Source organism: Monomorium pharaonis, chromosome 4, assembly GCF_013373865.1.
Source record: "Monomorium pharaonis isolate MP-MQ-018 chromosome 4, ASM1337386v2, whole genome shotgun sequence".
Taxonomy (NCBI): Eukaryota; Metazoa; Arthropoda; class Insecta; order Hymenoptera; family Formicidae; genus Monomorium; species Monomorium pharaonis.
The window spans coordinates 30,871,958-30,895,633 of record NC_050470.1 but is presented as its reverse complement, the minus strand read 5'-3'; the positions used below and the strand labels follow the sequence as shown (position 1 = coordinate 30,895,633).

Sequence of the window (23,676 nt, the reverse complement as noted above, 5' to 3'; positions counted from 1 at the left end):
TATTTTAAATCTGTTTTATGCAAATGTGCATAATCATGTTCTATAAAAGTGCAATACCACATATACGATATAAATTCAATTAATTGATTTGATAAAAATTCACTCACCGATCGCTGTCGCTGCTCCTGCTGTTGATGCTGCTACTGCTGTTGCTGCTGCTACTGCTGCATTCCTTTTTCAGTTTTGATTCTGAAAATGTGATAAATATTATTCCTAAACTCAAACGCAAAAGCAGGTAAAGAAATGTATCACTTGAAAAAATAATATATTTAATACCGATCGAGTCGCTCCATGGATGCCGCTTTCTGCTGACATCATCCTGCTAGTTCGAATCGAACTGCACATTAATAACGATCGCCCGATACTTTATTCGGCACTCTCGATATTACAGATAATATATCACACATATCAAACACGAGTAAAACATAAACCGCGTGCGAGAATTTCACTTGGCGCGACCGTCACATTAAAAAAAATACGTGAATGCGTACCCTTCTCGAGCAAATACGCGCACACGAAAACTTTGTCCAGAACGAAAATCAATTAACATGGCACGAAAGTGGCGTGACATCACGTAACTTTGTGGAAACGCAGGCCGAGGAAAACCGTTTGAATAAAAATTACGCGCCGAGATACAACGAACGCGGAGACAAATTGATCGTTTCGAGAATTTTGTGTGCTCGCACGACGACTAAGTAGCACTTCAATTGGCACTCGCGATACTTTATCGAACGTATCCTCTTCAAACTTTGCTCGAATGCGCACGCGAACACTTCACTCGGAACCCGCAAACGCACGATGCCGCGCTTTACACATGAATACTGTCTCTGTTACGGAAGATCTTACTACGGAAGATGGCTCGCGTATCGTTGGCTAGCGCGACGACTCTCGACACAACACCGTACCTGCGCACAATGAATTCTGAAGAGACACGAACACGCACGGAGTCAACAGAACGTCCGATGCGTCCGACCGGCGCTGAAGCGCGGAGCAACATGGCGGCGGCAGCGGCGTACGTTGACTCGGCGTTACTCGGCGCAGGCGCGGCGAGTCAACAAGTCGGTCGCCTAGCAACGCCGAGTGGCGCCGACTAGCGCCGAGTACCGCCGAGTCTGCTTGCCAGCAGTCACGTACGCCACTCCAGCGCCAGTCGGACGTTCTGTCGACTCCGTGCGTGTTTCGCGTGTTCAGAATTGAATTGTACGGTGTTGTGCAGGTACGGTGTTGTGTTACGATACGCGAGCCATGTGTAAAGCGCGGCATCGTGCGTTTGCTTTCAGTTTCGAGTGAAGTGTTCGTGTACGCATTCGTGAAAAAGTGTTTGCTCGAAAGGGATACGTTCGGTGGAATATCGCGAGTGCCAATTAAGCGAAGTGCTACTATAGTCGTGCGAGCACAAAATTCTCGAAACGAATTTGTCTCCATTTGTTGTATCTCGGCGCGTAATTTTCATTCAAACGGTTTTCTCACCGCTTTCCTCGGACTGCGTTTCCACAAAGTTACGTGACGTCACGCCACTTTCGTGCCATGTTGATTTTCGTCCCGGGCAAAGTTTTCGTGTGCGCGTATTTGCTGTTGCTAGTCTTTAATTAGATTAATCAAAATTTAATTATATCAGAAGATGATCGTGGTGTAGATAAATCTGGCATCGTGAGTGACGGAAGGTGTGCTCTCTGTCGGGTACTCGGAGTACTAAGCGTGTCGACAAAAGGGGCGACATCTTCCACTGGTGTCTGTCCGACGGAATTTTTTGACAGTTCCACTGCTGCAGGTTCTTCTCGAGATAAATTCCGAAGTAATTTTGGACGCGAGCACGGAGTACGCACGCCGGCCGCGTGAATTAGATGGCGTGTGCGAGTGCCGCGGCTACGAGAACGGCGGGTGGAATAATTCGCTCCGAGAACTCGGCCACTATCGCGCACAAACATGACAGATCGGAGCAGGGAGCCGGAGTCGACCGCAGCGGACACCATCGCCACCGTTGCGCAACAAACGGGCGCGCGACGAAAATCCAGGCGTGGAAACACGAGCGGAAAACTCGCGACGCTTCTACGACGGTGCGAGGATAATCGGCGTCAAGAGTACAACAAGAAGGAGGACCCGATGAGCGACACCAGGTCGGCAGAGCACAGATTCAAAGGTCCGTCGAGCAGCAGCAAGCTGTCGTTCCTCGATTTCGTGTGCAACGTCAGGAAGCACCTGTTATTAAAAAATCTATGCAAGTCCAAGAAAAAGGTAGACTTTTTTTCCTCCAGACACTTTTAATGTTCTCCTTCATCTGGAGCAACATCTTTCCATTCTTCCTCTATGATAATTTCTGTCCCTTTTGCGATATATCTTGCTTGAAATAATTTCTTCTTGTTGTTTATTTTCAGAGCAAAGAGACAGAAACGACGACTCTTTGTTCTACTACAAAGCAAAACAATGTTATATCTGTCATTGACTCTCTTAATTCTTGTCAAAAGCAACAACTTTCAAATGGCGAGCAGGCCTCGCCAAACAAACAACTTTTGTATGAAACCAGATTATCAGGTGACGTACTTGAAAATACCTGCCATAGTATCGAAGAGAATGTAGCTAACATTAGCATGCAATATGGTACAACTGGCACAAATCTTTGTACAGTTCCTATGAAACAAAATCAATTGATAAGCGATATCACAACTGTCAATGAGACAATGCAACCCACCTATTCTGATGCAACAGTGACTGTTTCTAATGCAATAGCAGAAATTCCTGGCCCTGTCAATGAAATATTAAATAACGAACACAAAGTCAAAGCGAGTCTTGCAAGGGAACTGCTTAATCTAAGTAAATATGGATGGTATTGGGGTCCCATATCAGGAGATGAAGCTGATGCCAAACTTATATCTGAGCCAGATGGTGCATTTCTGGTTCGGGATTCGTCAGACGATAGGTGAGTATATCGAATAATCTGATTTTGCAGGAATTTATATACTTACATGTATTAAATGAAATTACAATAATTCTACAATACATATATTATCTGTAGGTATGTCCTAACACTCAGCTTTAAATCATCGGGAAAGATGCTGCATGCGCGTATGGAACATACTGGTGGCCTATTTTCTTTGTGCAATCAAAGCACCGAGAACGAAGGTTTTACTTCGGTGGCTGCCTTAATAAATCACTCCATGAACTTCAGCCAATCCGCTGTAATTTGTTACTCGAGACCAAAATATCCAGGATATCCATCGTTTCCGGTCAGATTAACGAAACCAGTGAGCAGATTCACACAAGTAAGGAGTCTGCAATATCTTTGTCGTTTTGTCATTCGTCAATATATTAGATTAGATAATATACACAAGTTGCCTTTGCCAAAAACCATCAAGGGATATATTCAAGAAGCACATTATTAAAATTTAACAAATAGAGAAATAAAGAATGTTGAGATTAATAATGAAATTATTTTTATCAAGGTACATATGAATAGAAAGAGTGGAGTATAGAACAGAATTTTATGATGAAATGGCAGCAAAAGTATACACACATAATTGTATCAGTATAACACATATACTGAAAGAATTTAAAATATTTTCTTATTTATATATACATATATAGATGAGAAAATTTTTTAAATTCTCAGTGTGTTATACTCACAAAAATATTTTCAATAAAATTTCCTCAAATCGTGATCTATCGTTATCAGGAATGACTAATTATCTAGTATCAAAAAATATAAAGCAGATAAAATACGATTTAAATGATAAAATATGGAAAAATGAATATTAATATTGTTTCTTTAAGTATTACACCTCATTTTATTGAATCAAAAGAGAATATTTCATATTTATTACAAGTTACATCCTATAAGAGAAATTTGCAATAAAATTTCTATAAATTAATCGTAGGTAAAGAATTTGACTTTTTCTGCTGTTTTATATTAGCAGAATATGAAGAAGAGTAGCAAGATCTTTGTATATAGTTGACTCCAGATGATTATACTTAATTATAATATGCAGGGTAAACGAATAATTGTTTTTTGACCTATTGTTAAAAAAATGTTGATATAGCTTTATGTAATCAACAATTTATATCTTTATATTTTGCATGGAGATAATATAGATTTATTACCTATTTTTTATTATATAGATTTTGTTAAAATATATTACTGTGTAAAATAAATTAACTATATCAGCGAATGTCTACATTAATTTTTAGTAAAAAGGTTTCTACACAAATAAAATAAACTTTCTTATTTTAATAGGATAAATTTTAATTATATTTATTTTAAAACATCTACAGAATATCTCTTTCTAATATCTCCTTTCTGCAATCTATTTCTTCTTTCTTAATTTAATCCAAGTATACTACGGGCCTAGAACAGAAAAGTTATTATATACAATATGTATTAAAAAATGACTCAAATTTAATTAAAATCTCTATCGGAAATAATTTACCGTTATAAAAACAGCAGCGGCTGTCTCCGCGGCACGATTTAGAGCTTCATCTTGGCTTGGCGATGGTTTGACTGTGTTAACAAGCATCGACTGTATTTGTAAAATATCTTTTATTCGTCTGTCCAGGAATAGCCATGTTTCTTTGTGATCTTCACTTGTATCTTGCAACATGTACAATTCAGTGGCTTTGTATATAGTCGCTAATATCATTCTCCTAGTATACCAGTTGATCTAAACAAAGTAATGTACCCTCTTTAAATAGCATATATCCGAACAATATTTTATATTAACAAATAAACTTACATCAACAGATCTATCACCGGCATAGTAGCAGATATCATCGACTAAAGTTAATAAATTTGCTAAAGCAGTCGGCACGTGCGGTGGTAGGGTCATAATAGCCATTGCTTGCGGCCAAGTTTTTTTGTAGGGAATCACCATCCTCAACCGTATTTCTACAGCGTCGCGAACTTGTTCTTCTGGCGTCTTTCGTGAACTCAAAGAATCCGCTTCAATGGCCAGTGCCTCTTTCTCTAGGATTTTATTCAATTCTCGGTTGCACGTAGAATAAAAATACTCCACTAAAGCCGCGCCACCATTTGAAAACAGTCCGTGTACCACGCCTGGATATCCGATGGATTCAGCACCTGTGGCACCATAACTTTTGATTACATCATTTTATTCAATATATATGTTGAAATAATGCATATCCTGTCAAATTGTGATAACAGACAAATTAATTACAAGATAACACAATATCTAAAAAATAATATCTTAAATTACCAGCACTAATAGCCTGCTTACTCCATCCCATATTAGGAACAAATTGTAAAGAAGCGCCAAGTATTTTTATCTTGATATTTTTCTCATATTCCTCATCATTTTCCTCATGAATAGATTGCTGCGATTCCTCTTTTTTATTATCATTTTCAGACTGAGCGGCCGGCAAAGCCCTGGAAGTCCATAAATGTCTAAAACCTAATAAAATCAATATCTGCTTATAAAATTATCTATTTTACATATGAATTGTACATGAATATATAATAAGATATAAAATAGTTACTGATGTTAGTATAATTAGTGTAACTTTACAATTAGCACAATTTTTATTACAAACATAACGATGTAAAAAAATACAGGGTTTAGAAAAAAAGTATTTATTAAAGCTTAAATAATTACAATTTTACAACAGCATGACATTTTCATAGTTGATATTATTTTTACATAGATATCAATTCATCAGACTTTTTTATAAACTTTTCATTCATATCTATACATTCATTAACTCTCACAAGAATGCTTTCCATTACATCTAAACCGTTTATTACTTGATAGCAGATGGAAATTTTTTCTGGGACTGGCATGAGTGGTAATTGTTCACCGCCGACGGTTAGTGCAACTTCCATATGAGCCTTCATTAGCTTGCTGTAATCTTGTTCTTTAGCTAAATCCTTTTTCTGTTGGTCCAAGTCTTTTGCCTTCACTTTCCAATGTCCTCTGCATAAGTCTATGCCCTCTTTTAATGGATTCAGATAATTACTTTTTAGCATATCAGTCATGTCCCAAATACCTGTCTCATTATTCTTATCTCTAATAAACAAGAATCTCAGCAAGTTCAGCGCAGCAATAATTTCATCTGATATTTCTACCACATCGGACGAACTTCCATGTGGCAGATTACAGGCCTTTTTCAATAACAATTCCATATTGCCTCCAAGAAATTGTGGATTTTGCGGAGTTGAATCGAGACATTCGATGATAGAAGATTTAAACATGCCAGTGATAAAACTTAATAGGCCGGAATGTTCAGCAATATCATACAGATATAAGATAACAAAATATTTAGCTTCCATGTTAAATATCTCAATATATTCTTGGAAAATGTGTACTGCCTTCTTCCGTTGCTCATCACTATTAGAGTAAATCATCACTTTGGTAAGTGGTTTAAGTAATTCTGTATATATCTCTAGTTTCAATACTCTAAAGTTTATGGAACGAGGTAAAATACGTTTTATAACATTTTCCATGAAAATTAATCCAGTAGGGATTGAATAATCTTCACTGAGCAATATTTTGAAAAAATATGCACACATTTCAAGAATATAATAAGTATTATATACTTGGGGTACATTTATCCAATATTTTTCTTTAGTAATTATATAAAAATAAAAATTAGCGAAAGCCATATCCGATATTTGCATAGTCCAATTTGAGATAAAAGCCTTTTGAAAGATTTCCTTGTACCGTTTTTTATAGTAAAAAGGCTTTTTCTGACGTTTGCTAACAACATTTAAAAAATATAATATATCTCCAGTGAGGCAAAATGCTTGCGTCACTATATCATCCGTGAGTTCTTCGTACGTAGTTTCAGAAATCTTGCCCTCAATGACATATTTATTCAAGCAACATAAGGGTTTCTCGCACAATGAGATAAGAAAGCTCAAGAGGCGTTTCCTGAATCGAGTTTCTTTCTTCTGCTTAGAATTGTTATTTATCGCCTCTTGTATCAACAGTTGTAGGAACACTGTGATTTCCTTATACGTTTGTATAATTCTCTCACTAGCCGCTTCTAGATCATCAACTTCATCTGACAATGGTAGATTCTTGATGTACGCCAAGATCGAATCTAAGCCCCAAACAATGTCTCTGCGTTTATTCTGCATCTTCATCATACAAGAAAGCATTGCATTCAAAATGGTACAGAAATTCACATGATCACTCGCATGCTTCAAGTGTTTTGGAATCTCTATTATCACTGTCGTAGAATCATAATTCTCAGCTATGTACATCAGTACGTTTGAACAGCAATCAAATGTCTCTTTCTTATGTTGTAAAGTAAAGCTGGTGAGATTTGAGACAACGGCAGACAAGATGTTGTGTAAGCCATCCTCAGTAACTTTGCGATCCTTCTTCAAAAGTTGTATAGCTTCTTCAGTCTTACCGTCGTCCAGAAGATCGATGAATCGATTAATAAATACTCGCGTCATCATGTCGAGAGACATCATAAAACTGATGGCAGAAATCTATAAGATATTATGTACAGATAAAATTATATTCTTTGCAAAATATATTTTTCCTACATATACGTATTTACCTTTTCTTGTTAATTGCAATTATTTCCTTCTTGATTGTTAGCCAAGTGTCTTTTATCGAAGAAATGCACAGATATAAGTTTCGCCCCTGTTCTTGTAAAGAAAGAAAAACAAGTCTCTCGAAAATTCCTCTTCCTGCAAGGTTACGTCTTCGCGCAAGAGCGTAAGTTTTACACGAAATGACGCGTCCTTTTTTTCTGACGTGGAAGAAAACTTACGAGATGGAATCTAACAGTCAAATTCGACCAATCGTTCTCGAAAAATACATAAACAGAAAACACGTGGAAGGCAGAAAGGGACTCGTGGAGAAAGGCGTGACGAAACGCGACAGAAAGCTCAGCCGACGGCTCGAGCAATTCGCTATAACAACTACCGCTTACCGGCCGCTGCAAATCTGCCCCGCGCCAAGCGAAATGAGCTAAGCATCGCCATGTCGTCGAACGTTCCAACCTAGGGCTGCTAATCGTACGATCGCCAAGAGAATTCCGGCAAACTGTACATATTCCCGTTCTCGAGACGCGATTGAAATTTCACTGGACGGTCTCGCGCGATCCTGTGTCCGGCGGTTGCGTCGCAGGGTTTTTTAAGGCCAAGGATACGGACTTATATTATTCGCGCGGATACTTAATGTGAATCTCTCGGAGCATCTTGAAACGAACGAAAACGCGGATTTTCTTGAGCGTTTTAACGATGCGTCGACCGATTCGCGGAATCCGTTAGATCGATGATCATAACCAGATGAACTTAACCTAACATTCTTGTACGAGATCGAGCCATCGAGGAGTATGATATGACAGAGCGTAGAGATCACATGGGATTCGACCAATCGGAGAAGAGAAAGTTTTGTTCTTTTTGTTCTGATTGAGCGCCCACTGCCCCGGTCCGTCGTGAGTCGTGACACTCGTGACGTCGCATGGTGCACGGTCGCACTCGTCGGGTCGGCCTCGTCGTTCCGCGCTCGTCTGTCGCTCGTCGTCACCCGCTCGCGCTCTTGTCCGTCATCACTGGTCGTCACAGCCGTTTGCTGTGCCGAGTTTTGTACAATGGATTCTAATACCTGTTCTCGATTCTCGTGACTCGTGAATGCCGTCTCCTTCGTAACCTCAAACTTCAAACGTGCGTTGCGCAATTTTAATGATAATTTGACAGTCAGACGCCCTTGTCGCATTTGATTAAATCAAACGGGAACGTTCCGCCGCGAGAATTTGATTTCTTTCGAAATGGGCGATTCAGACGAGGAGAATTACGCGACATTCGGCGTCCCTCTTGACCCTTTGGACGAAGGTACGTAAACGAAATGTCAATTATCGTATAAGCGCTACAAATATCCTTTTCGTTGCATTGTCAACAAATTTCAATCTTGCAGAGAACATCCCACGGAAGAAGCCCGTTACCATCGAGGATCAATATGCCTACGACGCTCAAGGTAGACGTAGGTTTCACGGGGCGTTTACAGGCGGTTTTTCAGCGGGATACTTCAACACCGTCGGCACTCGCGATGGCTGGAGACCGCAACAGTTCAAGTCTTCTAGGAACAGTAAGGCGGACGGCATCGTTCAGCGACCAGAAGATTTCATGGATGAAGAGGACACGAGTCTCTTTGGGATTGCTCCAAAGGGCATTCGTGCCACTAGTGATTATGCTGATCATGGACAGAAAGGAAAGAAGAGGGAGAGAATAAGTCAGGAAGGACCTATTCCTGGTACTCCCATTTTAAAGGAGCTTTTAAAACCTATCAAGTTAGTATTTGTAAAAATTAATGTCATTTACCCTCTGCTATTTTTAAATTACACACAGAACAGTGCATTTTAATTATTTATTGATGTTTGATATATATTTTAGATTGAAAATTATATTGATTTTTTGTATTGTTTGTAATTACAGAGAAACAGTGGGTATTGTCTTACTTAAGAAAATGGGCTGGAAACCTGGTCAAGGTGTGGGTTCTCGATTGACGAAGAAAGAAAAACAAAAAATAAAACTACATAATGAAAAATTAAAATTGATACGGGACAATTCTGAGATGGTCGAGAGTAGTTCTGAAGATTCGAATGATGATTCTACTGATATTACATTTGCACCTGACGATTACGAGCCATTTCGGTGCAAGCCGAAAGACAATTACTTTGGTATTGGCTACTCAGGTCTAGATAGACGAAAAGTCCTTTCTGGTCACATCAATCTTTTTGATACTCCAGCGTTTTGCGTTCAAGATAAAAATAAGAAATTGTCCATTCACGGCCAGGCATTTGGAGTAGGTGCTTTTGAAGTTGACGATGAGGATATTTATGAAAAAGAAGATATGTCACGTTATGACTTCGCTCTTGGCCCCGAACGTAAAGCGAAGACGAGGTGGTCCCAGGATGGTCCGAGCAGTTCGCAAACCGATTGCTTGGACGGTTTTGTCCGCGCAAAGGAGAGATTAGAGAGCAAAAAAATCTTTAAATGCCCGGAATTGCCAAAGAATTTTACGCCGGTGCACGCTATTAGGAAAAGTAGATTTTATCCACCAATTGCAACCTCAATAGAAAATAGTAAACGCAGAGAACCATTAAATGCCACGGATAGAGCGCGGATTTTAGAAGACTCGGACGAACGTTCGAAGAAGCCACAGACGCCATCGAGCACATCCGTCGCTTCGAATATTATTTCAAAAACTTTGAATTTACATGGCAAACAACAAACGGAGGAAAGAAAAAAATTAGAAAGTCAGCAGAAGGAGAAAGGCAATTCTTGGCTGGACAAATTGAATGCGAAAAACTTCGTCAAAGGCGGCATTGTCGGTACCGAACAGAACGACATGGGTAACTTAAAGAAGCTGGAAGATTTTAAAAAATCTTTTTTGGCGCAATCAAGCACGGATAAATCAATAGAGAGTGATTATTTGAACAAGAGCGAAACGAAAAAATTATTCCTATCTGACCCAGACAAACAGAAACGATTTGAACAGTATCTTATCTTCTCAAAGAATGACGAGAGGCACAAGTTCGAAAGTATTCAACCACTTTCTATGACCGATTGGGAAAGAGAGCAAGAATGTGAGGAATTCGAGCAAGCGGCAAAATTGGAACGGTCAAATAATTATATGGTGGACAAGTTTGTACATAGCGCTGATCATTTGACGGATCAAACAGATCCGGAAAAAGATATAAAGGAAGCGGTAAGATTGAAAATGTTTGGTAAACTTACGCGACAGCGAAGCGAATGGAAACCAGCGAGTATCGTTTGCAAGAGATTCAATATTCCTGAACCGAAAGTCGGATGTGCGCAGATTGCAACAGACCGAAAATCAGTGAGATTCTCAGTCTTTGATTCTTTGGACTGGTGTAGTTCATCGAAATTCACGAAAGCTACGGATACAGTTAAGACAGAAATGGAAGAAGTTTCTCAGCCATTGAGGAAAATGAAGGAAAATATAAACGAAGCGATTCACAACACTAATTCCAATAATATTCCCTCTAATATTTATCAACCTTCAGAGTCTATCTCTGAGAAGTTTAAAATCTTTGAAGCTTCCTACGAGAAAGTTTTTGGCAAGGGTATTGAAAGTACCCCTTCTGCAACGTCGAAAGACGTCCAACGGGATGTGCGAGATAAGTTAGAAGATAAAACTCAAGAAATTCAAGAAGTTAAAGAGAAAGAAGCTTCTGGATCGATGTCTGGGCTTAAAGACCAATCAGAAGAAAAAAAGGATTTATTTAAAGCAATTTTCCTCAGCAGCAGCGAAGATTCTGATAGCGAAACAGAAGACAACGTCGATAGCGAAGCTGTCAAATCGATTTTAATTGGAAAAGACCCAAAGGAGAGAAACGTGCAACGCAACACATCGCCGCCACGAGGTATCTTCGCGAAACTGGATCTCGATAGTTTGGTAACGCAACCAAAACGCGTCAATGATGAAAGTACGACGTCTAAAATCTCAGAAATCAGTTTGCCAATTACTGATGGATCGCAGAACGATCTCACAAATCGTAACAATATAACTGATGATGTAGAAACTACGATACTGCCGGATCTGTATGGTCCGGCGCTGCCGCAAAGATTATTGAAACAGGATAATATCGCAACGACAGAAATTGATAACACCAATCAATTGCCAAAACCAGTATTTCGAAGCGTCGTGGTATCAAAAACTACAGAGGACTTGAAACTCGGTGGAAAATGGGTGGAACGAGACAAGGTGAAAAAGTCGAAGAAGAAACATAAGCACAAAGAACATAAGAGCTCTAAGCACAAAAAGAAGTCTAAAAAAGAGAAACATTCAAAACGTTGATTTTTGTTCATTTTATCTCTCATTGATTCGAGTAATATAAGTGATAAATCAGTTTACAATTGTGTGGTGAAAATATCTGTTAAGTACACAACACAATCGTATATAAAGGTGTTCGAGATGCTTTATGGGCAACTGTTTCATATATTGTTTTATTATTTATTGCACTTGTTTCGCAATACAATATATGTACATCTGTAACATAGACTGAAAATATATGATATTTGAACTGTGATCTGCAGTTCTGAGTCAACAAATCCAACACGATTTGCACAATCTACAAGGTATTTAGAACGATTCCAATCAGTCAGTAAAACTTTATACATTATATTTTTCTATGATTGTACATTGTACAAAGGATATTTTACACACACTCATGTTCATGCACGAGTCATTTTTTGTCTGTGAAAAATTTTCGTAAAATGGATATATTAATTGGGAACTACTTGTGTTGGATATTAAAACATTATTGGATATTAAAATCTAATTGTTCAAGGATTTAAATTAATTGGATTCTATTGACATACAAGAATACACATGTATGTGTTACGTTTTCTATTAACGAAACCATCTCGGTATAATACCTAAATACAACTTTGAGCAGTCCACTTTTTTATTACAGCATCATCGAATGTAATGTTTCTTTCTCTCTTGGGAAGTAATTGCGACGTCTAGTCAAAATATACCAAATAACATCGTACATGTTGAATTACTAATCCGATGTCATGGAGTTCCTTGAAGCAGGTCTGCTGGAATTGCCAGTTCCACTCTTCTTTTCTACACTGAAAAGGTATCGTAACGTTTATTGTTATATTTTCATTTTTTAATGAAATATTGTACATTACACACACACACACACACACGCACACACACACACACACACACACACACACACACACACACACACACATATATATATATATCAAATAATTTTATATGCAATTAATAATTTTAATTTGCAATTTTTTGACATACCTGCTACTTCTTGAACCTCTTTTGAACATGGCTGATAATTTTTTCTTTAAATTCTTCTTTTCCATTTTAAGGGTTTCGTTGAGGCTGGTTTCAGAACCAGATGTCTGTCAAATATTCAGTAATTTTAAATACCGATTTAATAAATAGATAATATTCTATTCGAATAAAAATAATGATTTATAATAGAATATTATAATCAAATATCGAATATTTAAATATCTTCTTGCCTGAAGCGAGTAGTCGGTCATATTTGGGTCATCGACGCTGGACGATTTAGTTAATTTGTGTGTTAATTTACGTATTATCCCTTTGCCATATTTCTTGTCCCGATCTAACATTTCGCTTTTTGTTGATCCTCCGGACAGGCGGCTAAATGCAATTATAACTAACAATTATCCAGTATTCTTTGATTCAACAATATTCATTATTCTATTGATATTACAAAAGTAAAGTATGTTTCGTAAATATTCATGGAATGTTACAAAACTGAATTGTTTCAATACCTGTCTACACTGGAATCTCTTTGTCGACTATTTCCGCGACTAGACTCGACTTCTGATCCCTCCAATGATTGCATGCTCGACAAGTTGCTATCCCCTCCCCAAATAGCTGGAGACTATTTTATTCAGAAAGTATCAATAATTAAAAGAGAAATTACAATTTCAGAATAAATTATGTATGATTTTTTTATACAGTGCTCATATCATTACGATAGATTTTTGATATGCAGACATTTATTCAAACGTAAAATTGTATCTTTTTTTTAGGAAATACACACTTAAAATATAAAATATAAAATAAAACAGAGAACTAGAAATATAAAAATCATTTATATATGCATCCTGATATATCTCAAAGAACTATTTCTTATCTTCTTCACGAAAAAACTTTCTGTATATAAAATCTTTTATACTTACTTGCTGACGCTCAGATGTTTGTTCCAAAGAAAGACTCTTTTTTTTCAAACGTGGTTTATTACGATTCGACACTACTCCTTTCCCTGGATCACTTTCTACTGATGTCGCTCTAAAACAACATTACATTTTTTTTCTTACAGTTTGATCTTGAGAAGAGATTAGATATTTGTAAATCATAAAAACACACCTCTTCCCCAATTTCTTCAATCGCATTGCATTCGTTTCGTCTACCGTTTTCTTTGATTCTTTAAGTTCCTTCGCTACGTCCATTAATTTTTTGATAGTATACTCTAATTTTTCTGTTCTTTCGCCGAGTACTGGAGCTACAGCTGCAAATATGATTGCACAGTTTGAAACGACATTATATATACATGAAACAGCAAATTATTTACATATAATAAAAATTAATCAAATTTTTATTTCAAAATACCTTTTGCATCGTTCTTCGTTTCCAACATTGGCGATGACTCCCTGGATTTTGGTCCCTATGAATAATTGTGTCATTTTAAAACGTTCACAGTTTTAGATGATATTAAAAATTGTCACAATATTTTGTCGCTATTATTATATAAAATGTGAATGTTGATATTTTATACCTTCAATCGTCTCGGAGGTGTTGGCGTATATACATCAGACGTTCCGTTTTCCGTTACAGTATTTAATTCAGGGAACAACTGTAGCAAATCCTGTACTTGTTGCATAAGAATGTTAATATTTCTCAATTCAGTTTGCTCTAATTTGCATTTACTTAATATAATTTCTTTGAGTTCCTGTCTTTCCTTCTCGTGTCGCTCTTTTTCACGTCTCATCTTTTCGTTGCTCGTTCTTAACTTTGCATGCGCGTCCCGCAACTCGAGTAGGTCGCATTGCAACTGAAATTAATTAAAAAAAAGAATTACCAATTTTTTACTATATGTCCAAAACATATTTCAAATATTTAGATTTGGCAGTTTACGATTTTCATTTACCTCTGATAATTTTTTCCTATTCTCATCCTTCTCTTCGTCAAATACTTTCTTTAACTGATCTTGTTTCCTTTTATTTTCAAGCCGTTCTTTGCTGCGTTCTCTTTCTATCTGCAAAAATAACGCTCATGGTCGTAAAAAGTTTAAATTGCCTATGTCATTGTGTTTACACGTTACATCGTTTGTTAGTACCTCGAATAATGTCTGTCGCAAATCTCGCGCTAACGTTGCCGTTTCTTGCAATAACCTTTGATGCTCTTCTCTCTCTTTTTGCCAAGCCAACTCCATACGTACTTTCAATCCTGGAATTTTCGAACGTCCGCTAGTGAGTAATCGCTCTTCCTCCAACTGCAATCATAATAAACAGATAATGATATATTTAGAAATGTATTATTTGCATCTAATAAATCTAATTTTGTAATTACCTCGTTAATTCGGGACTGAAGTTCGGAGACTTTAACATGACTACCTGATTTTTCCGAAACCAATTCAGCCTTCAGTCTGGAAGCTTCCAATCTTGTCTCAGAAAGTTCGTCTTCCATACAGCTGATTTGTTTTTCTAACACTAACACATTAGCTTTTGATGATTCTTCGTCCTAGAATAACAGAAAAATATTTAAAATTAAGAAAAGGAATATTTTTCTTAATAGAAGAATTAGTAATAAGGTAGAGGATACAATTCTTTAAGAATGTCTTAAAAATAGCTTGAAGAATATCGACATAATCATATCAAAGCACATTGAGTTTTTAAAATTATATCATCAACTACTCACCTCGTCCGATTTTCCCGAAGATGCATTAGAAAGTCTACCGTGTCTTGTGGACTTTAGCTCACCTATAGTTTTTTGCGCGCCTTCTAACATGTGCTTATAAGTATCACGTTCGCGCTTGTATCGTGATAATTGATTCTGGATTGCCTGAATCTCGTCATTAATTGCCGTAATTCTGTGCTCGTAGCGCATTTTACATTGTGCTAAATCTGCTTTCTTGGCTTTTTCCATGTTTGTCAAGGCATTCTTTAATTTCCCAATTTCCGATTCCAATGCCGTAGTATCAGGTGTTAACGCTTGATGAATCTTAGAAACTGCTTGATAATCTTTTAGTTTCATAGACAAATCATCATTCTGTAAATTAAAACAATTTAAATTATATTTTTTTAAGTGAGAATAAAATTAGAAATTTTAATAAATCCAAAGATTATTACAAAATTCTGTAAAATAATGTAAAAGTAAAAAAATTAATAAATATGCTGATGCTTCTAGGAAATGTATATTCAAGGAACAACAAATATTAATATCGAATATTAATACAGCTAATATTTATTTACCACTTTTCTCACATCTTCCAATCGTTCCAATAAAGTAGCATTTTCTTTCTTCAGTGTATTAATTTCGTTATTTAATTCTTCTACGATAACTTTGTTTGGCAATTGATTGTCACGAATTTGGCCCTAAAATTTTAAAACAAGATGAAGTTTTTCAAGTAAAATTTTTTAATAAGTAATAATATTTACAGAAGAAGCCTCTGTACCTCAAGAACAGATTTTTCCAATCGCCATTCGCTCTCTTTCGTTCTCATCAAGTTACTTAATTTTTCAAGTTCATCTTTTATATTTTTCAAGTCTTTCTTATATTCCGAGCATTTGCTACAATAAAATGTAAGATTAAATGAAAAAGGTTACATGAAGCATTTGATATTGCTGGCAATGAATTCTTACTCCTCACACTGTTAGAGTCGAATTGCTGTTTACCTATTCAGAGATTCATTCTCCTTTTCAAGTTGTAGCTTTGAGTTTGTAAGTTCTTGATGTTTTTTGGTAAGAGTCTCATATTCATGCTGATGTTTCTTAATCTCATTCTCAAGATCTAAAAATTTTCGCGTTAGTAGCATGATATATCACGTTTGAGAAATAAAATTTTAAAATTAATAATATCCTGTGATACCGTACTTAATATTTTTTCATTGTAAGTCTCTTTTATCTCATTCATGCGTTTTGTGTTTTGACCAGCTTTTTCTAAGGAAGTCATTTTTTTCTTTAGTGTCGCTATTTCGGTTTCCTTTGTTTCTTTCTCGTTATTAAGTTGTAATGTTAATTTTTCTTTCTCCTGCTTAAGTTCTGCAAGCTCTGCGGTTAGATCCGTAATCTTCGTTGATGTGGTAGACTTTGTATTTTCTAATTCTTTCTTTAAACGTTTTATCTCAGCATCAAGTTTGATTTTTGTCTGTTCAACCTGTTTTAATAAGAAATAAAATAGATTATTTATTTATAGCTATAAAAATATATTAGATACTAAAATAAAAAGGATATTTTACAGATGTTATCGATTGTGACATTTTTGATTCCCTTTCGGTATACGATGACAAATCATCCTGCAGTTTTTTACACTTTTCTTGTTCTTGCGAGAGTTTTTCTTTTATTTCATTTATTGTTACTTCCATCGTGGCTACATCTTTTTCCGATGATTTAACTGTTTCTATAATTTAGTGAAAGTTATATTATATACTTATCGATTTTATAATATTTAGATATATGTATGTTAAAAATATGCAATTCTTATTAAAACAAGAGCTGATTTTATAAGTAGATTAAAAATAACTCAAGTTTTACCGAGATCTTTTTTTAGTTGTACAACCTCGTTATAAATTTTTAATTTTTCGGCTGATAGCGACAAAAGTTTAGATTTCAATTTCTCCTTTTCCTCTGAAAGCGCCAATTTCTCTTTATCCCAAGCTTTTCTTTCAGCTTCTCGTAAAATAACTACTTCGTCCAATTTTTTCTTCACTGAAATGAAATTTAGAAATTGAACGTGTCTCTAATCTTACTAATGCAAAACTGATAAATTTTTTTCTTTTACCATTTTGTAACTCTACATTTTTGGTATCTTCTGTTTTTACATGTGGTTGAGATTTTTTCTTTTCTTTTTCACTAGCCAGTTCTTTCGTAACAGATTCGAATTTCTCTTTAAGCTGTTCATTTTCTTTTAAAAGTTTATCGTACTTTAAGTTATTATTATCTTTTAGTTTTACATCTGGTATATCTACATTGTGTCCATTTTTAATATTGATAAAGATCCCCATCATGTCCTCTAAAACGTTAATGGTTTGTTAAATAAAGTATGTAAGTTTTGCGAAATTTATAAATATACAATGATCAATATAAACCTATTTCCTTCTCCATTTCGTCAACCATCTTTTTAAGTTGTAATTTTGTTGTAGATTCTGTTGGTTTTTTTTGCGTTCTGTCTTGAAATGCGCTACTTATTTTTTGCAGAATTTCTTCTGTTTTCTTTACCTAATGTAAATGAGATTTTATCTTTGATAAGTATAATTACAATTAATTATTTTATTTTTTATCTGTAATTTAGATATTTACCTCTTCATACTTTTTCTCTAAAGAGGATCGTTCGTTTTCTAATTCTTCAGTTTTGCGTTCTACTTTTCGCAATTTAAACGATAATATTCGACAATTTTTGTTTGATTGTTCCAAACTTTTTCTTAAACGAGTATACTCATCTGCTTGTTCGTCCCTTATATGCAAAAATTATATTCGTATAAAGAATACATATTGTATTGTGATGCAGTATAATCATTCGAATTTTATCGCGTTTAAGTATCTCTGTTCCTCATAAAGATGTGAAACAAATTTCATGTAAAATTTGCGAGGGAAGAACAGTTTGATATTGCACGATATTATTCTTTAAAAAAAAAATCTACAAATTCTTTAAACCCCTTATAACATTTTTACATAATTTTCTCATTGTTTCTCCGCTTAGATTTCTTTCTCAATTGGGATATTTGCAAAAAATAAATGTGATTCTACGAAAGTGAAAAGTAATTAAAAAGTTCATAGATTTTACGTAATCACGGTTGTCAACAACGATCCTATTTTTCGTAATTGGCAAAAAACAGACGGATGCCATTCTTGTTATAATCGCATACGTACATACATATCTGTCCAAATCATCGTCCTGCAACAATCCACATGTAGTTCATTTTGAAAAAAATTCTGATTTCTCTGTTCAAAAGTCGTAATTGCCAACAACGTATACAACAGATTTTCAAGTTTTTTATATAAAACGTTTTGATCTGAATAGCATTGCATCGCTATATGCATAGAGATCTTGAATAAAACATTTGGACGTGAAAAATTTTCTCGTAAAAATTGAAATGCGACAATAATTTATTGCAAGGAACAGAGATACCAATTTTGATGAATATGTAATATGAAATGTTAAAAATTGTGTCATTTATGACAGAATTATTTATTTTATAAATAATGGCGAGTCATATTTCGCAATTAGTGATGATTTAATAAATATATGTATATTAGTATATTTGAATTCTTCATATTATAATTAATATTATAATAATTACACATACTACAAATTGCCGCATTGTTATCAATTTTAAAACAAAACAAAAGCCATAATTGGAAATAAAATAATATATACAGGATAATGTTATTGTATAATTTTATTAAATATAAAATTATATAAAAAGTTATATAAATCTTTGAGAAAATACAACGAATAGCATGCATAACATATAATGCAGGATTTCAATAGGATATCTCGTGGTATCTTTTGTTGCGCAAGAAAATATAATACCTAAAATTATCCTGCAACTCGTAGATCTCTTCTTCTAATTGTCTGATTTCTTTTTTCATGTCTTCGTTTTCATCCATTAAACTTTCACAAAGGCTTTCCGCGGCTTTCAGTTTTGAACGTAATTCGTCGTGCGTTTTATCCCTTTCACCTCTGTATGGTTTACTAGTTGCTTCTTTTTCCAAGCTTTTTATCTTTGCTAGCAATACGTTTTTCTCTTGCGCAAGTGCTAAACATACACATGATATTGTGTACATGTCGTATAAGAATTTAGAAGAAATTCTTTAGTGACAATATGACAAAAGAACATAATACAATTTCTTTAAAAATTTTGATTGAATTTTCCATGAATTTGAAGAAAAATACCTTCATTTTTCTTTTGTAGCTTCGTTACTTCGCTTGACGATGTTTTATTCGACATTGTCTCCATGGTCGACAATCGACGCAATAATATTTCGCTTTTTTCTTTCTCCGCTCTCTCGCATCTCGTTCTCATATCATTCAATTGAGACCTCAATTTTTCTATCTCATCCTGCGAGGAATAAATGCAGTCGTCAATTGAAACTTATCATCGAGATTACGGTATCTACATATTTAATCATCGCTTAATCCTCTCATTTCTGACACTCATAAATAATATAAATTCTAATGAAATCATAAAAGTATTCTCTAAATTAAAATCAGTGTATTATTCATTGACTTGCTGTACTATACTTATAATTATGATCAACAGTGATTAGTCACTGTCTTTCAATTATTCCGATTAAGAGGGGGATACTTTGATCGGAATCAGTATATTTTTATTGAAAGATATTGCATATTGATTGATATAATTGTAAGTACAGCACTGAGATCAATAAGATTTCATTGATTCCAATTTAGAGAGTAATAGTGCGCTTGAATAATTTAATGTACTTTTTTCGCACATTGCATCGTATACAAATGTCTTTTGTAAAAAATAAGTCAGAGTGAGAGTTTTACAACCACGTATCGGATATTCATACATATATATTTTAAGACAAACCTCAAAATATTTGTCTGAAGAAATTTTTCTTTAAATTATATGCAGACGTAACATCGATTTACATACAGTTAATAACGTACCGAATAAGTTAATTAACAATTAAAATAGAGAGTGCATTTAATGATAGTTTTGAAGTAGTATCGCGAAAATGTTTCGAAATTTACGATATACAATATTATGAGTGTATATACAAATGCGTAAACAACGATGGCACACAACGATGAGCGACATATGATCATTATTAATCGCAAGATTTCTGTAGTACGAAGTAATGAAAGCGACGATCGGCTCACCTTCTCAGTGTCTTCTCTCTTTACCGTGACATTATCCACTCCACCCCGGACCACCTGTTTTGGCGGTGCTGGTCGTGATTTCCTTACCTAAAGTAGTGTGACAAATGAGAGTGCAAAATGGAATTTCACATTTGCTCACTCTTTTATCATTGAATGTCGCTACGCTATCGTCTGCTGTACAACTACAAGGCGCCTTTATGCAAAGAAGACGTTTATAAGCGTATACGCGTGTTTGTACGTAGGTGTGTGCGTTTTATTGCGACGACATAAAGCATTCCATGCAACTAGTGGGTTAATTAACGAAGAGATACCTCAATAATAAATTCGACGTCGTTTTCCGAAGTACCGCCGTTGGTGTTGCTTATCACATTCTTTATTTGAAGCTTCGCCGGTCTTTGAACGTCTGCATCGACACGTAGATTCGTATAATTGCAAAATAGTATGAGTCAAGAAAAAAAGTCTGACATTAGTTGTTAATTTAAATACTAATCTGACTTTTGTCTCAATACTTTGCTTTTATTACTTTCTAATTTAGGAGCGTCTTCTGGATTCTTATCTATGGCGGAAAGATCCATTAGAGATGTCCATCCAGTTGTTACCGCTGGTTGCGAATGATTATTCTTGATTTCGTCTTTTGCCAAATTGGTAGCGGAAGACCATATCCTTTTGCTCTCGGATCCGCTTCAAAATTCATTCGTCACAAGACTCGATTGTTTTATAATATTCATAGTTTCCCACAACAATCGCGATATATATTATCTTGCAGATTATATTTTATTACGCTAACAACAATTTGCGATTTATTTCTGATGGAAGGACTTACCGTGTCGAATCCGAAGAAAGACTGGGAGACGAAGACGTGATGTCTCCGAGACTATTTCTCCTGCCGCCATGCTCTTTATAGTCCCTGAGGAGCAATTATTAATTCGAGATGTTCATTTCTCATTGTCTTAGCTTTTGCTTTTTAAATAATTACCTGAAACACCGTTTGCAACGCGTTGGCCATCGAACCTGCGGGTGGAAACCCAAAGGGCAAAGAGGATCGCCTTTCTTAGACGAATACATGGAGTGCATTCTGTGCAAGAGTGCAAGTTATTTTTTCTAGCTATATTTTCTTACAATATCTATACAATGTATATTTATATTTCAAAGAAAAGAAACGTAATGTGCAATTTAATAAAATGGTAGATTTATTTAAAATGGAATACATTTATTTAAAATAACAATAAAAATATTTTTATGTAATATTAAAGTTTTCAAAGTAGACAATATATTCGTGTCGAGTACTTATCTGACACTTAAAAATTTTGGGGTCTAAATATTTGTTGATATTATTTAATGTGGAAAGATTTACGCGAAAAAGACACTAAACATTAAAGTTAAAATTAGAGATAAAAATAAAACCATACAAATAATGGCAGGATTTTCTTTTCTCATAAGCACGATTTTTTAAAAAAGTAGACACTTTAATCGAAAAATTGATATTCACAGTCAGTATATCATGAAACACAATTGTCAGGAAAAAATTTACGCATTTTAGCAAATTCATCGATAATGAGTTACCAATAACTGCATATTTGCCAATTATTTTGGTTTTATCTTTATTGGCAAATAAACTTTTACAAAAGCTCGCGAAAGCTCGTAAAACCGTAAAAGAGAATCACACATGTTGTATACTTTAATATTAAATATAACTCGCAATTAATGGAAATTGAAAATTAAAGTATTTTTCCTCGACGCTATAACGTATACATAATGCGAAAGCAATTGTTACATCAGCGACGTTCGTAATTTTAAATTTCCAATGAATAAATAGCGCAATCGCGAACTCTGTGTAATCCTAATGATTCACGAGGGCAAAAAAATAGGCAGAAAAAGCCACGATAAAAACTCGCTCGGAGAATTGATTTCTATCGGTGAATTTGTCGCAACAAGCAATGACGAGCCTGTATTGTCGTCTTCACGTATTTCTGACAATTCACGCGGGCACATACGCACACACGTTTAACAAGCGTGGCACTTGGAGAACCATGCGCACCGGCGGTTTATTTATAAAATTTCAATGCCACGCTGTCTCTTTCCCTTTTTTTCACCTATCTTTTGCCTACGTAAAACGGGAGCCAGAGAAGACCGGAAGAAATGGGAATGGACTTGATCGCGTTCTCCATTCGATCGCGACGCCTATCTGTCTCTCGTCGACGTTGTAATTCTTATGCAATCCGTCGCGACGAGTTTTAGTACGACTGTATTTACTACTCACTCGATTGACACCGATATTAATCCAAATGCAGCGGGCCGACGTGAATTAAATTTATCCTAGGCTATTGTCGGTCGGTCGGTCGATCGGTCAGAAACGGGTGTTCGTTGTCGCGGTGCTCGTCGTTTCTTCCGTCATGAATAGATACGGTAATCGCATCGTATTCGCGTAATCAGACAGCACTCGCATCGTAAAGAAAGATAATTTCCCGCAATCTCGTCTTTCCTCGAAAGACGGTTTGCCTCTATCCGCGGGTCTCGCTCATTTCTTCTATTTCTTCTTTTTGCACGCGTTTGCGTCCGCGTCCGAGATTCTTACACTGCGCGCGACGTCACTAATAGCACTGACACAGCTCCGCTATTACGGGGTTTGTCCGTTTTTCCCGTAGACTGTGTGCGAGTATACAGGCGATTGGACCTACGCCAAGGTGTATATTTGTCTCTAGCTATAAATATAGGGAAGCGCGAAGACATCTTGAACGCGTGTCGTATTATGCATGCGTGCACGCGCTATGCGATTCCGCGCGAGACGAAGCTTCATCTTCATTCATTTTTTACTTTAATTGCGCGAGTGGAAGTAACGCATCACGATCAGATTCAGAAAACGCTAGAAGATATTTTTCATCTTAATATCATCACCGAACATTCAATGAAAATTTCTTTGATTCACGATTGTATTTTGAGCGTCTTCAGGAATGAACAGCGATCGCTTAACTTTCCATTTATGTACTTTTCATTTTGCAAATGTGTGTCTAGAGTGCTATTAAAGCACAATTTATTAATATAAGAAACTACTTTAAAATCTAGAGAAAAGAATGTTTTCGTAAATTAAAATGGATGAATTAAATAAAAAATATGA

General features: G+C 35.6%; 5 protein-coding genes across 8 annotated transcripts; 2 read left to right on the top strand and 3 right to left on the bottom strand.

Moving 5' to 3' along the window:
• Positions 1-1,697: 1,697 nt before the first annotated feature.
• LOC105840701 (suppressor of cytokine signaling 6) lies at positions 1,698-12,480 on the top strand. 2 transcript variants are annotated; one of them, XM_036286021.1, is made up of 4 exons: positions 1,698-2,235; positions 2,376-2,917; positions 3,014-3,260; positions 12,406-12,480. In XM_036286021.1, exons 1-4 carry the CDS (start codon positions 1,927-1,929, stop codon positions 12,418-12,420), a joined length of 1,113 nt encoding a protein of 370 aa, XP_036141914.1. In that variant the 5' UTR covers positions 1,698-1,926; the 3' UTR covers positions 12,421-12,480. The 2 variants fall into 2 exon arrangements, with proteins under 2 accessions (XP_036141914.1, XP_012543168.2); XM_012687714.3 differs by lacking the exon at positions 12,406-12,480 and having other exon boundaries at positions 1,699-2,235; positions 3,014-3,743.
• LOC105840705 (ubiquinone biosynthesis protein COQ9, mitochondrial) lies at positions 4,217-8,030 on the bottom strand. Its single transcript, XM_012687720.3, has 5 exons — positions 7,894-8,030; positions 5,205-5,399; positions 4,725-5,068; positions 4,422-4,652; positions 4,217-4,339 (listed from the first exon to the last, which is right to left on the bottom strand). The coding sequence occupies exons 1-5, from the start codon at positions 7,943-7,945 to the stop codon at positions 4,313-4,315; spliced, it is 849 nt and encodes a 282-aa protein (XP_012543174.1). The 5' UTR covers positions 7,946-8,030; the 3' UTR covers positions 4,217-4,312.
• Positions 5,288-7,601, bottom strand: LOC105840704 (glomulin). The gene is made up of 3 exons (XM_012687719.3): positions 7,516-7,601; positions 5,601-7,444; positions 5,288-5,374 (listed from the first exon to the last, which is right to left on the bottom strand). The coding sequence occupies exon 2, from the start codon at positions 7,424-7,426 to the stop codon at positions 5,642-5,644; it is 1,785 nt and encodes a 594-aa protein (XP_012543173.1). The 5' UTR covers positions 7,427-7,444; positions 7,516-7,601; the 3' UTR covers positions 5,288-5,374; positions 5,601-5,641.
• On the top strand, positions 8,656-12,018 carry LOC105840703 (G patch domain-containing protein 1 homolog). The gene is made up of 3 exons (XM_012687718.3): positions 8,656-8,797; positions 8,880-9,252; positions 9,398-12,018. The coding sequence occupies exons 1-3, from the start codon at positions 8,734-8,736 to the stop codon at positions 11,784-11,786; spliced, it is 2,826 nt and encodes a 941-aa protein (XP_012543172.2). The 5' UTR covers positions 8,656-8,733; the 3' UTR covers positions 11,787-12,018.
• On the bottom strand, positions 12,324-23,630 carry LOC105840702 (GRIP and coiled-coil domain-containing protein 2). Of its 3 annotated transcripts, XM_012687715.3 has the most exons (29): positions 22,822-23,630; positions 21,538-21,636; positions 21,385-21,468; positions 21,085-21,242; positions 20,873-20,964; positions 20,562-20,648; positions 19,611-19,776; positions 19,248-19,473; positions 18,014-18,167; positions 17,803-17,932; positions 17,496-17,726; positions 17,249-17,422; positions 16,954-17,114; positions 16,589-16,871; positions 16,391-16,505; positions 16,171-16,285; positions 15,968-16,090; positions 15,414-15,764; positions 15,066-15,236; positions 14,833-14,988; positions 14,644-14,751; positions 14,272-14,547; positions 14,106-14,160; positions 13,863-14,004; positions 13,676-13,784; positions 13,262-13,374; positions 12,986-13,127; positions 12,759-12,862; positions 12,496-12,565 (listed from the first exon to the last, which is right to left on the bottom strand). In XM_012687715.3, exons 2-29 carry the CDS (start codon positions 21,633-21,635, stop codon positions 12,496-12,498), a joined length of 4,194 nt encoding a protein of 1,397 aa, XP_012543169.2. In that variant the 5' UTR covers position 21,636; positions 22,822-23,630. The 3 variants fall into 3 exon arrangements, with proteins under 3 accessions (XP_012543170.2, XP_028045173.2, XP_012543169.2); XM_012687716.3 differs by lacking the exon at positions 20,562-20,648 and having other exon boundaries at positions 12,324-12,565; XM_028189372.2 differs by lacking the exon at positions 22,822-23,630 and having other exon boundaries at positions 12,324-12,565; positions 21,538-21,635.
• Between the last annotated feature and the right edge of the window lie 46 nt (positions 23,631-23,676).

Bases quoted from the DNA above. Each gene is read 5' to 3' on its own strand.
- LOC105840701 (XM_012687714.3), top strand. From the start codon at position 1,927: ATGACAGATCGGAGCAGGGAGCCGGAGTCGACCGCAGCGGACACCATC. The intron at 2,236-2,375 runs GTAGACTTTTTT...GTTTATTTTCAG, and splicing joins TATGCAAGTCCAAGAAAAAG to AGCAAAGAGACAGAAACGAC. The intron at 2,918-3,013 runs GTGAGTATATCG...TATTATCTGTAG, and splicing joins CGGGATTCGTCAGACGATAG to GTATGTCCTAACACTCAGCT.
- LOC105840704 (XM_012687719.3), bottom strand. From the start codon at position 7,426: ATGATGTCTCTCGACATGATGACGCGAGTATTTATTAATCGATTCATC.
- LOC105840705 (XM_012687720.3), bottom strand. From the start codon at position 7,945: ATGGCGATGCTTAGCTCATTTCGCTTGGCGCGGGGCAGATTTGCAGCG. The intron at 5,069-5,204 runs GTAATTTAAGAT...ATGGTGCCACAG, and splicing joins TAAGCAGGCTATTAGTGCTG to GTGCTGAATCCATCGGATAT. The intron at 4,340-4,421 runs GTAAATTATTTC...TTTCTGTTCTAG, and splicing joins CCGCTGCTGTTTTTATAACG to GCCCGTAGTATACTTGGATT.
- LOC105840703 (XM_012687718.3), top strand. From the start codon at position 8,734: ATGGGCGATTCAGACGAGGAGAATTACGCGACATTCGGCGTCCCTCTT. The intron at 8,798-8,879 runs GTACGTAAACGA...TCAATCTTGCAG, and splicing joins TCTTGACCCTTTGGACGAAG to AGAACATCCCACGGAAGAAG. The intron at 9,253-9,397 runs GTTAGTATTTGT...TTGTAATTACAG, and splicing joins GAGCTTTTAAAACCTATCAA to AGAAACAGTGGGTATTGTCT.
- LOC105840702 (XM_012687715.3), bottom strand. From the start codon at position 21,635: ATGCACTCCATGTATTCGTCTAAGAAAGGCGATCCTCTTTGCCCTTTG. The intron at 21,243-21,384 runs GTAAGTCCTTCC...TGAATTTTGAAG, and splicing joins CTTTCTTCGGATTCGACACG to CGGATCCGAGAGCAAAAGGA. The intron at 13,128-13,261 runs GTATTGAAACAA...AATTGCATTTAG, and splicing joins AGAGATTCCAGTGTAGACAG to CCGCCTGTCCGGAGGATCAA.